The sequence below is a fragment of the Cydia strobilella genome, chromosome 24, assembly GCF_947568885.1.
Source record: "Cydia strobilella chromosome 24, ilCydStro3.1, whole genome shotgun sequence".
Lineage (NCBI taxonomy): Eukaryota > Metazoa > Arthropoda > Insecta > Lepidoptera > Tortricidae > Cydia > Cydia strobilella.
In genome coordinates, this window is record NC_086064.1 from 7,568,388 (window position 1) to 7,582,296 (window position 13,909).

The 13,909-nt window shown below is 38.6% G+C and overlaps 1 protein-coding gene across 2 annotated transcripts; it reads right to left on the reverse strand.

The window, feature by feature from the left end:
• Positions 1-7: 7 nt before the first annotated feature.
• Positions 8-13,298, reverse strand: LOC134752018 (uncharacterized). 2 transcript variants are annotated; one of them, XM_063687575.1, is made up of 5 exons: positions 12,898-13,298; positions 4,207-4,296; positions 2,871-2,953; positions 1,975-2,102; positions 8-1,011 (listed from the first exon to the last, which is right to left on the reverse strand). In XM_063687575.1, exons 1-5 carry the CDS (start codon positions 13,024-13,026, stop codon positions 869-871), a joined length of 573 nt encoding a protein of 190 aa, XP_063543645.1. In that variant the 5' UTR covers positions 13,027-13,298; the 3' UTR covers positions 8-868. The 2 variants fall into 2 exon arrangements, with proteins under 2 accessions (XP_063543645.1, XP_063543646.1); XM_063687576.1 differs by having other exon boundaries at positions 11-1,011; positions 2,871-2,941.
• Positions 13,299-13,909: the final 611 nt, after the last annotated feature.

Sequence of the window (13,909 nt, forward strand, 5' to 3'; positions counted from 1 at the left end):
ATTCGTCTTTACGAGTAAATTATGGTAAATTAGTTATTCACATTACAATAAATTTACATCATTTGAAAAAAGTTAAACAGTAGTTAATATGTATATTTTACCTGCTTATACACCAATACAAAAAGATACACAAAAAGGTACATCAATAAAAACTTTGAATTTCGCGCCCTTTCTACTGACAAGTTAGAACGGTGTGTTAAAAGCCATAACAGACTAACGCACTGCACCAAGGTCGCGGTGCGGTGCAGTAGTCTGTTACTGCTATAATACTGATTATAAGTGCTCTCCAGACTACGCGACTTCACGCCGTGATTCGCGCATGAGTGTGGAGGGCCTTATATAAATTATGGATCCTTAAAGGGGCCCACTGATTACCAGTCCGCTGGACGATATCGGCCTGTCAGTTGTTCGGAACTGTTAAATTTTTGTTCTAACTGACAGGCTGATATCGTCCGGCGTATGGATGGTATAGAAAGGATCGCAATCTCTTATGGCAGAATTGTTGTAAAACTGATCGCGTTAAGCTTTAAATAATAGTTCCTAATCTCTCCGGTGGCGCTAGTTAGGCTCTGGGACATGAGTATAACATGAACCATATAAGGCAACAAATAACCCGACCAAATTACGTAGGTTGTTTTTGGTAGTATTTCGGTGCATGGTGGCGCCGCCTAATTACTGTTTTTTGATGGTCACTTTTCATACATAGAGATTTGGCTCCTTTATACAGTCTCCATGGTCCGGCGGACTACCTTCCATAAAAGAGTAGTATAGGAGCTGTCACATTTCAAACATAACAAAATTCGCAACACATTCCGTCTAAGAATAAACTTTAAAGTGTATAAATAATTATTTAAAGAAAAACTAGTATCTACGCGGACATTTTAGCAGCGGCAGCGGCAGCTAAGGCAGCCGCCTTCTTCTTAACGGCCAGTGCGGTCCGCTGCTTCGCCTGAATCTTCGCTTTTTGGCTCTTGGAGAGCTTGCGTTTCTTGTTCGCTTCGTTTGTCGCTGCTGTTAACAACAAGTTTTATTTGTAAGTTTCTAAACCACTTGTAAAATATTAAACATATTAATAACGGGTCACTCACGTATTTTAAGTCGAAAACGCTCGACATGTTTCACTCCCTACCGAGGAGCGTCACCCGTACGTGAGTGACCCGTTATTAATATGTTTAATATGTCTGTGTCTCACGGAAGTTTTGTTATTAAGACACTTGTAAAATGTTCATAAGTAGGTGGGTTTTTAAGTCTCGCAGCTCAGTTGGTAGAGCGGCAGGCTTGTATTCAGGCCAGGCCACACCGGCTGCGTGTGCGTAGATGTGCGATAAAATGGTTGAGCCGCGCACGCACACGTTACGCAAGCGGTGTGTCGTCTCTCATAAGTCATAAGCATCTGTATATTACAAGACGCACGTCTACACACCCGGTTTGCACAGGCATTTCAAGCCGCCCGAGACGAGTTTTTCCACTTTTAATTTAAGTATCCCTTAACATTGTGGTACCGTTTGCAGACCTTTTCAAAACAATTCTAGGGTCAAATAAGTAAGTCAAACAAGGTTGCGGAAAAAAACATTTCTTCAAATGCTTTTTTTTTATATAGGAGGCAAACGAGCAGACGGATCATCTGATGGTAAGCTATTACCGCCGCCCATGGAGACCCGCAACACCAGAGGCCCAGAGGGGTTGTTATGTGCGTTGCCGGCCTTTAAGATGGGAGTACGCTCTTTTCTTGAAGGTGTGAAGGTCGTATCGGTCCGAAAATACCGCAGGCGACAGTTCATTCCACAGTTTAGCTGGAATTTTGCTTTTATGACTGTGTGTGTGTTTTGAGATCTGCGTTGTGCCAGCGTGAGGACTATAGCCTAAGGCCCTAGAGCCTAGCGGGGCCTAGCCCAAACCCTCTCGCGCATGAAAGGAGGCCTGTACCCAGCAGTGGGACGTATATGGGCTGAATTATTATGATTATGGCTGTACCTTGGTTAAGCGCGTGCCTGTTGGCGGCGGTGCGAGCAAGCTCGCCGAACGTGTTCGCGAGCGCGACGCCGAGCCGCGAGCATTCGCCGCGTCCGGCCGAATGCGCACGGAGCGCTAGGGCCGCCAATCTGTTAAAAAGTAAAGTTAACTTGATTACTCAAGATTGTTGTTTATACGAGCAAAGTGGAAACTTGAGCTTAACGAGGTATCAGCAAGGCACACGAGGTAAACAAAGTTAAACAAATTTATAATTATTGCTATTTGCTACAGGCCCCGCGCTGGCTTAATCTGGCACTGATCACCATCGCATAGGGTTTGCACGACGGATCCGAAATGTATGGGGATCCGCGCATCCGGATTGCAAACCCTACCATCGCATATATGTCGCTGGTCCAGCGCTGGGCATCGTGTAGACTGTAGAAGAGCCATCACCATCGCATGGCCATCTCGCTGGTCCAGGCACAGGGCGGACACGCTATACATCAAAAATCACTTGAGTTTCTATGTGTGAACGGCACATCTGTACACGCGTCATGCGTCATAGTGTGAGTAAGTTGCTTAAAAATAGTACTGAGCGGCCGGCAAACGGCCTTCAATCTGCTGTCGCGGGGCGAGGTAATTCGAGTCGGGGCGGGGCGGTGCAGGGCCGTTCTGTATGATAAAGGATGACTCACGTTAGACCGGGCCGTGACCGGACCGGAGCTTCCGGCGCTTCGTTTTCTATGGAAAGCATCACGTGATCACCTGTCATGTCATAGAAAAGTAAGCGCCGGAAGCTCCGGCCCGGTCACAGCCCGGTCTAACGTGAGTCATCCTTAATACTATTACTTATTCTGTGATCCAGCGCTGGGCCATCGTGTAGAGGAGCTATTAGAAATATAAGTGACATAACGTACCTTCCAGCGAGGTCCTGCTGCTCCGCGTCAAGGTCGCAGCCGACACTGGTGGCGTTCTTCGGCTTCGGCATCTGCGAAAGATACTACATTACACAAGGTTATTTAGCTCTACTGAAGAATAGAAGGAAGAGTTATGATAGAGTGCGATAGCACAGTGTAAAAAGTAGGTATACCTACGTATAAGGTGATGATAGTCTAGTTAGAAAATAAGTTAGTAATAATTTTTGGTTGGGCAAAATATTGCAGAAGCAAATATGACAGCTGAAATAGATGACGCTGTTTGGAGAAAATATTTTTTATCAATGGCCCATTGCTCTAATAATTAGAGCCTAATTCTAATGGCATACAACCTACGCTTACATTTAAAATTGGTATTTTTTTAGGGTTTCGTACCCAAAGGGTAGAAACGGGACCCTATTACTAAGACTCCTCTGTCCGCACGCAATTTGTTGCAAGTTGCAGGGTCTGTAGAGACCATAAACTGAACAATCGACCACTACTGTTTTGTTGAAATATAGTTCGGTTCAGGGTGTAAATAAACTAGAAACGGCCATTATAAAGCCATAAATGCGGTCATTTGAAAACACTTCAGAACGACCGCAGGCCATCAAACACGACATTAAAGTTATTTTCAGCATTCATGGTTTCTTTGAAATAGAAATGTGGGAATTGAAAGTTATAGGTACCAAAGAGAATTAAGTAGACATAGAGTGCTCACTCCATACATCAGTTTTGTTACCAAAAAGACTATTATTTTCGTAGTCGACATCAAGCTTCAAGTAGCAGAATTATCAGTATAATCATGGGACTATATAAAGGAGCCAAATCTCTATGTATGAAAAGTGTATCAAAAAACAGTAATTAGGCGGCGCCACCATACACCGAAATACTACAAAAAACAACCTACGTAATTTGGTGCGGTTATTAGTTGCCTTATATGGTTCATGTTATACTCATGTCCCAGGGCCTAACTAGCGCCACCGGAGAGATTAGGAACTATTATATAAAGCTGAAAGCGGTCACTTTTGCAACAATTCTGCCATAAGAGATTGGCATCCTTTCTATACCATCCATAAGTATAATGAGTTGAATTTGACAACCCTAAATAGCCGAAAGGGATAACTTCGCTCCGCAGTCAAACTTCGGTTTTCTTCGTTTCCTTTCTGTACGGTAGTACTATTATTTATTCTGTGACAATAGTTCTATTTGGAAACGTATACGAGAGTGGTATATTTATATAGGTACTTTAGGCTCGTTGTTTCCGTCTTTACTTTTCTGACTGGACCTGGAACTTATGACACAGTAATAAGGTCTATATTAAGCTATGTAAACATACCTTGTAGCCGCTCGGACACATCCCGAACAGGTATTTCTCCAGCGTCTGTTTTAGTTCGTCGGCAAACATAAGCGGGGCGCCGGTGTTGACCTGAAAAAAAAAACAAATGAATACCTAAAGGGCCCTCCATACCCATGCGCGAATCGCGGCGCGAAGCCGCGAACGTGAGTGTGGACTGTGGAGTCGATTTCGCTGATTAGCGAACTAGACTCCACACTCACTTTCGCGGCTTCGCGCCGCGTTTCGCGCATGGGTGTAGAGGGCCCTTAAAGCTGTTAATAAATGCTGTTTGAGCAGACAGAGCCAGAATAAACCCAGCTTAGTCTATGTTGGTTCATTATTTTTAGTATGTGGGTATTTTTGCACTTTGTAGTTTTTCCTCAGTCACCCGTTGACCACGAACGCTGTAAAAAGTTCGAAACGTCGGGATGTATTATAAATTCAATATACGCGATATAATCCGTTTTCATAGTTTTATTTCATGAGTAGCTATTGCGGTAACCGAAGACAATATTATGTTTTTCTTATCCCACCCACATGACTACCACTGTCATATGGTTACCCTTACGGCAGGTTAGGGCCTTAGACATAAATATTACGTAGGTTTGGAATTTGCTAATTCAAATTACCCATGGCTCCAGTGTTAGTATAGTCATCGCCGTAACGCCAGTAATTTTATTTGATAACAAGTCATTAAACACTAGTTTATGTGTACAAAACAAAATCTAAAAACAAAAATTGTTAGACAAAATAAATCTAGACGGCAATTTTATATCATTACGATCAAAAACAAACATTCTTTTTCTCTTTGGGAAAGTAAACATGTATAACATCGCCTAGAATAAGATCTAGACGATGTTATATCATTATGTTCTAGATCGGAGGTGCATTGGGGTAATTACGAAGTTGATTAAATTTAACTTTCACGATTTATTAGTTTGTTTCCCTCGACATTTTGTCTGCATTCAGAGAATTAGTAGTCACAAAACTGTTTTATGTATAACTGTTTTGTTTTTTCGGAAGCAGTACTGATAAGTAGAGGTACATGACGCTAGATGTCGACTACGAAAATAATAGTCGTTTTGGTAACAAAATTGATGTATGGAGTGAGCACTCTATGCTCACTTATTTTTCTATGTTAATACTAAATACTTATGAATAGCTAGCTTCTGCCCGTGTAGAATGATTATGGTGATTGATAAAAACTATCCTATGTCCTTCCTCGGGCCTCAAACTATCTTTATACCAAATTTCATCTCAATCGGTTCAGCGGCTTAAGCGTGAAGAGGTAACAGACAGACAGTTAGTTTCGCATGTATAATTTTAGTAGCTATGTAAGGATTATCGGAATCACTCCTAGCCCCCTAAAATGCACAAAGAACCCTAAAAATCTTAATAATTCAAATCTGATTTCCGCGCTAAAAAAACTGTAAAATGTTTAATAATTTTAGTAGCTAAGTAAGGTTTATCGGAATCAGCCCAAGCCCCCTAAAATGCACAAATAACCCTAAAATCTCAATTTTAGATTGTTGAATCATTGAAAATAAAAAAAACACGTTTAATTCAACGCAGACGCGTTAAACATAAATATTAATAACATGTCTGGCTCGACGCCAGATCGCGAAATTATCGAGAGGGTTGAGATACCAGCCAATATGTTTGGATACTGGAAAATTGTTTAGAAACATTTTCATTATGACCTTAACCTCTTTTTAGGGTTCCGTACCCAAAGGGTAAAACGGGACCCTATTACTAAGACTCCGCTGTCCGTCTGTCTGTCAGCAGGCTGTATCTCATGAAGTCATGAACTGTGATAGCTAGACAGTTGAAATTTTCATAGATGATGTATTTCTGTTGCCGCTGTAACAACAAATACGGAACCCTCGGTGAGCGAGTCCGACTCGCATTTGGCCGGTTTTTATTATTATTGACTAGCTCTTGCCCGCGACTTCGTCTGCGTGGAATTAGTTCCAGCACTTCCAGCAGTTAAGTAGTATGGCGCCTGGATAAAATGAAATGGCAATAGACTTATATTGACCGGAATATAGACCATGATTACCTTTTTTATTATTTATGAGCTCCCGATATCCCACCCGCTATCTTCTGTCACCCGTGATTGAACAAGATGCATGTAACTGCGTCGAAATATCAGGAGCTCATAAATAATACAAAAGGTAATCACGGTCTATATCCCGGTCAATATAAGTCTAGTGAAACTAACCGTGAATCATTCAAAACTCAAATGGGAATAATTTTGAGTATAAATATGCTTTAAGGATGACTCACGTTAGACCGGGACGTGACCGGGCCGGAGCTTCCGGCGCTTCGTTTTCTATGGAAAGTATCACGTGATCACCTGTCATGTCATAGAAAAGTAAGCGCCGGAAGCTCCGGCCCGGTCACGGCCCGGTCTAACTTACACTTACACCAATTAACAGGCAACCCCCCCTTTTCACCCTCTTTAGGGATATGACTCCCAACATAAAAACTAGTCCGGCGAACTGATAGTCAGTGGGCGCCTTAAGACATCCGATACTTCCCGTAAATATTTGTATCTACGTGGTACGTGTGGCCAACATGACCACTAATACAAGGCGCGAACGAAATATGTCTTAATCCAACCTCAAACATGAATGGATACTGTTGAATGCAGAAATTAACTCCACACCTGCGTTGGGCGATTAATTCTCGAATATAGCTGGAGCTGCCAAAAACAATACTCCGACACAGTCAATACTCAAAGATACAGAGGTAAGATAGCTCAAGACTAAACTAAATGGTTCATAAAGAGAGCCATAACAACTATAACAAGCCGATTTCGAAGGCACATATCGTCGCTATACTTACTCAACCTCATATCTGCAACAATCATTTGATGGAAATGTCGCTTTTCTTTCATTCGGAATACGGGTGTTTTTGTCATCAAATGAGTGTTGCAGATACGAGTTTGAGTAAGTATAGCGGCGATATAAAACATAGTGTATAGTATACGAGCATTTATCGGGTTAGAGATAACTGAGCTAAGGCATCTAATTCGATACATCCAATATCAGACGATTTTCAGTATCGGTATTAAAATCGGATATTTCCTCCTAATTCCGGAATTAATATCTACCGGTATTGAAACTTTTAAAAGCTTAATTTTTAGGGTTCCGCACCTCAAAAGGAAAAAACGGAACCCTTATAGGATTTTTTTATTGTCTGTCCGTCCGTCCGTCCGTCCGTCTGTCTGTCAAGCCCTTACCTAATTATCTTGGAAACGCGTGGAGCTATTGAGTTGAAATAAAAACCATATGTACTGAGGTCTAGAATCCCTTGAAGCTGTATATTTCTAAGGCCGTTTATGCCGCAAAAAAATATATTTTTCGACACTCTCAATCCAACTTTTCAGTAGGAAAAGGCGCGAAATTAAAATTTTCTATACATATAAGATCACTCTTGGCGGCTACAATTATTTAATTTCCCGCCTTTTTCTACTGACATAGTGGCCATGCCAGAGTACATTGTAAACTTTTACTACTGTTATTTTGTTGTTTACTAATCCAACTGCCGTCATACAAGAAAAAGCATGACATTGGCCTCTATTTTAGTTTTACGTTCGTAAAAATACTTACGATAAATTGCGATGACAAGACGTGAGGCGATGACAATTTCATATCGTGAGGGGGCGTTCGAAAACTAGTGGCACACTTTTTTTTTATGAAAACTATAGTTATAGGTACTACGCAAAGAAGAAGAGTAGAAATACTGATATAGTCCGACAAGATATTGCAGAAAATTATTGAGGGCGACACTTCCTAACGTAACTGTCACATTTATGACGTAAACTACCAGGGTTCGAAATTATCCAGATAATTATAGTCTTTGATACGTATCGCGATAATTATCCGATAAATATCGGATAATTATCCCAGGCATGGGTGTTGCTATATTTATTTACTTTGAATTATTTAGTAAATCAAATCGATAATTATCAGGCATAAAAATCATGATAATTATCGCGATAATTATCATGGAACAAAGTATGGAACTGGTCTAAAGAATGGCTCATAAATCTGAATTCTACAAAATGTACTGTTCTGCACATAGGTAAAAACAACCCTCATTACACATATAATATGGACAACACTCCCTTAAAAGCTGTCAAGGTACAAATCGATCTGGGTGTCAAAATCACTGAGGACTTGAAATGGGAAGAACATATAACTGCAATCGTGAAGAAAGCAAAGAGCCTTATCTACCTCATAAGAAAAGCTTTTGGGAATCTGACGCCGGATATGATGCTCAAAATTCACAAAACCTATGTTAGGCCTATATTGGAGTATGCATTTCAAGTATGGAGCCCTTATTTTATCAAGGATATTGAGATGTTGGAGAAAGTTCAACGTAGTTTCACCAAGATACCGAAGAAACTCAAAAACATGTCCTATGAAGAAAGACTACAATTCTTAAAGCTCACAACCTTGAAGGAGCGCAGAGAACGCGGAGATCTGATTGAGACATACAAAATACTAACCCAACACTACGACCTTAAAGATTTCCATAAGATGCTAGAACGCAATAGTAACAACCGTCTGAGAGGTCATCAGTATAAGCTGGTGTCTCACAGGTCCTACAATAATCCTCATAGACACTTCTTTAGCAACAGAGTGGTCAACGCTTGGAACAAACTCCCAGGGGATGTAGTAGCGGCCCAAAGTGTCAATGAGTTTAAGAATAAATTAGATAAGCACAAAGCAAATTCTACTCAACACTGAGAACTTGCTTTATGACTCTGGATACAGGCATTATCAGTTGTTTAAACTGCCTGCCTGCATTACAAATAATAACAAATAATAATAACAAATTATCCTTTCGAACCCTGGATCCAACACATAGTGGCCCTTTGGAGAGCTTTGATGTCATGCTTTCTTTTATTCTTATTCTAGATAGTGGCCTATTGAATATTCAATTAAATTTTCAGTATCATACAGTGGATATAGGGACCCTCTTAGTCAATGAGTTCACTGAACTGCGTCTGATCTTTAGGCTGATTCCGATTTAATAAATTGTAACAAATTTTCTCTCGTTTTGATACGATCTCGATGATTTAGTTTGTTTTTTGAAGTTAAACTTCTTTAGGCGCGACTAGAGGGTAACTCGGATTTTTTTTCTGACGGAACGGAAGTAACGCTCAGTAGTGTGATACACGCATGAAGTTATACCCTAAACAGGAGCGAGCTGTCACTTTTTTTGCCATACTAAATTGAACCTTATCACCGAGCCAGAAAGGTGTTCGTACCAGACTAGAGAAAACGGTCCACATGAGATAGCAAAAGTGGGTCGCGGTGTCCCACTCGCACATGTTGCCAATGTTAAAAAAATACCATTTTGGTAGTATTTATATCAATAACTACTAAAATTAAATACCTTTTTATATTATTTAACTGCTATATTCAGAGTGCGGTTCTGATATCTTTTACGTAATTTGTAAATAGTTATAATGTCAATATTATTAACTGATTTAACCAAGCATGTGCACAACAAAAAATACATTAATTTTAATATGGTAGACATTGTAGTAACTTTGAATATTAATTGGTATCCCCAACTTGATAAAGAAATTTTCAAAATACATGAATGGCGGCGCTCAAGATTTATTTGCGAAATAAAGTATAAAATGGGTAAAACATGTTGTGTGAAAGGTTGCAGAAGTGAAAGTTTTGTTGATTGTAGTATATCTTTTCACAGGTAAGCCTCAACTATCAAAGTTTACGATAAAAATACAAGAAAAACATTGTCAAACTCATTAGGGTGACTATGATGTCGGCACGATGTGAATCGGCCTTACAGAGTTCTTATTACCTACGTACTTACTTAATGTAAAAATAAGTTTACCTAAATAAGTATATCTTTATTTTGGCATGTTTAATTATTTGGTTGATAGATAGATAGATCTATTTGTGCACGTAATGAGAGCTATATAATTGCCAAAATTTAAATCCAAAATCCTTAAATATTACAGACACATTTATACATAATATTCTATATAGGTTGAACACACATTTCCGTCAGTACACAAAGGCGGCAAATTAAAAAAAATGATGCAATTAACTACGATGACGCTTAAAGAATAGCTGAAGTGTGCAAAAGAGAAGCCATTACGTATATAAACATACCATGAGTGCGAAAAGGCAGACTACAAATGAAAAAAACGTGATCATTTTTAGGGTTCCGTACCCAAAGGGTAAAAACGGGACCCTATCACCAAGACTCCGCTGTCCGTCTGTCAGTCTGTCTGTCATCAATAACAGCTTTTATAACGACTAAATTAAGTAAGGTTTTGTGAAGCGTTTTACAAGCGTTAAGGAGAAAAAAACTATATCCATTCTCTCTGACTTCCTATGCATGAATGAAAAAAGATCTTGGCCAAACTATACATTCCAACTTATCCTAATATCCCACATACATATGACTTATGGTCACCCTAATTAGAAAGAGATGCAACCGCCCACTTTGACTTCTCATGTGGACACACTTTTTGGCCCGTGTACTCCATCCGGTTTATTAAAATCTAAATCCGTGGATACACGCACAATAGGGCACACGTCAAAGTGCCAACAGCGATAAACGTCATCGTCAAAGAAGTTTTACTTCAATCGCGCGTAAAGACACGCACACACTTTTTTTTTAGCATTAGAAAGACATGTCAAGATTGTTTACCTTTTTAGGGTTCCGTATTCCGTACCCAAAGAAAAATTATTACTAAGACTCCGCTGTCCGTCTGTCCGTCTGTCTGTCACCAGGCTGTATCTGAACCGTGATAGCTAGACGGTTGAAACTTTCACAGATGATGTATTTCTGTTGCCGCTATAATAACAAATACTAAAAACAGAATAAAATAAATATTTATGTGGGGCTCCCATACAATTAACGTGATTTTTTTGCCGTTTTTTTGCGTAATGGTACGGAACCCTTCGTGCGCGAGTCCAACTCCCACTTTTTTTACACGACGTTACCTAGGTATTTTGTTGAATACTAATAGATTTGGCAAGAAAGTACTAAAAGTGGCCCAAAAAGCAGTAAATATTATATTAGGTCAAGAGCAAGCGACGCAATTATCATAAAGAGTTTACTTTAGTTCTCTGACATAGGGACATGTTTTTGCCTGTAGTATTAAAATTAGATCTATAGTGCAACATAAAATAGTAGAAAATAAGTAAAATGGAACTAAAAAATTCCATACTAAATTGTAGCAATGTTTAAAGCATTTTACGTCAAAAATGTAACAGTTACGTAGGAAGTGCCCTCAATAATTTTCTACAATTTCTTGTCGGACTATATATATGTTCACGATAAACTCAAAAACTACTGAACGGATTTTCATGCGGTTTTCACATATCAATAGAGTGATTCTTGAGGAAGGTTTAGGTGTATATTTTTTTAAGGAACCCGTGCGAAGCCGGCGGGTCGCTAGTTTATAATAAGTTTCAAGCTAGCTTTGCAAAAAGTTATTTGTAACGAGATTTAACCTTAAAAAACCGGCCAAATGCGAGTCGGACTCGCGCTCGAAGAGTTCCGTACCATAACCCACTTAAATATTTATTTTATTCTGTTTTTAGTATTTGTTGTTATAGCAATTGTATATGAGAAGAAAGTTAGGTTAAGTTATCTCATGATTTGTTAATTTCACAGGTGTTATACTCAGATAGCATTTCATAGTATTAAGTTTATAAAAAAAATGTTTACATACAGGGTGCATACAGGAAACTATAGGTCCACATTGTAAGAAATTCTAGCTGTCAGCTTATTTACCTACATGTTGTATAAGACTGTTTGTTTCTATATAGAAAAAGCGGCAACAGAAATAATGATGTATTCTGTGAAAATTTTATCTGTCTAGCTATCACGGTTCATGACATACAGCCTGGTGACAGAAGAACAGACAGACAGTGGAGTCTTAGTAATAAGGTCCCGTTTTTACCCTTTGGGTACGGAACCCTAAAAAGTAGCGAGTTTCAAACTTACCAAACCTTCCGTACAACTTATTATTTATTGAGTAAGGAAATGGTGGACGGAAGTGGTGGAAAATGATGTACAATCGTGCAGAATGAGTCCTCAATTTTCACCTGATATTTAGCTCTACATTCAGCAAATTTTCGACCTTCACACGCTGGACAGTGTTATTTTCGAGAATATTTATATAAATCCTCAAATAAACGAGTTTCCATTTATTTACGTCCGCGTAACACTCATAAACATCTATGACACCGGTAATAAAAGCTTTTTTTGTTCTGCGAGTATAATGTGATAATTATTGTGATTTACGATTTACGTAGGAAGTTTTTTTTTTAAAAGGTGTCTAATTACAGAAAGGTTTTGATATTACAGATGGCATCTATGCAGATGGCGCTGTTCCGATATTGTATTTTTTTCTGAAACGCTTTGAACAGAGAAAATAAATATTTTGCGAAAAAAATACGTTATCTTAAAATAATGTAGTATTGACTATTGACTTTATTAATATTACTTAGATTTTACGGTTTAATGCTTAACAGTGCATGCATTTTACTAGTTTTAGCCTAAAATATTAATATTGAAAAAAAAAATTATTTCCCAAATTATAACTTCGAATATATAAAATAAAATATTATTTTTAACTGAAAAAACTAAGATAATTCATTAAAATGTAAATAAATAAATAATAAATACCTTAACAGTTTGTTTAGTCTCTCCAACAGGCTCCGTCACTTCCACCGAATCCTTCGCCATGACATCCGCACAAATAAATACTAATAAAATCAAAGGCGGCAATCTCAAGCCCATTTTCAACGCCATCATTTTTCAAAAATCACCTTTAAATAGAAATTTAAATAACACTATAATTTCAGTTGTTTGAAACAAAAAGTATTTTACGAAAATAATGTTGCGAAAAGCGCGGCAAAATTGCGATTGCAATGGCTGCCTCCAGCAGACTGGAGGTACGTTCAAAAACCGATAGACTGCAAGACGCGGGTATTTTTAGACTCATCGATGGGGCGTGATGGCGTGCGTCAATAAACGTGAACTTTGATGTTAAACGTGTTATTTATGTGGACCTGCTGAATAATATGACTAATCGAGGTGTTCCTTGGTTTCATGTTGCTTTGTTAAAATATAATTGTTGCTGAAACGTATTAAATTAGGCTTTTTGCGAATATTTTCATTTTTGATACAAACTTTTGTCGCTGACTATACTTTTCTTACATGCAACTAATACTCATCAAGACAATTCTAACAAACACAATTAGGTTGTTATTTTATTTATCACAGAATCCCTATGGTCACCTGTGGCCATCATCAGATCAGCTCGATGGTGCTAATATAATGCTTTTAATATTTCCAATATTTCATTGTCACCCAACTGACCCTACTTACATGTACACATGTTATGTATGTGAAGTTTCAGCTCAACCGAATAATGGGAAGTGGGTCTAAAAGCTTACAATATTTGACCCAAACATAACATACATACATTGTAAGTTAAATAAAAGCTTGTAATGTAGTATTATAGCAGATTATGTAGGAAATATGTAGATACCTATACATATACAGTGGTACTACTAAAATAAAGTAGAAAATAAAATGAAATTACGGAGACAAATGGGCAGTTCGTAGCCAAGAAATCCTTCCCGCTAAAATATTTGGAGCAGGCGAATCTGCGAAATTGCCTTAACCTAATTCA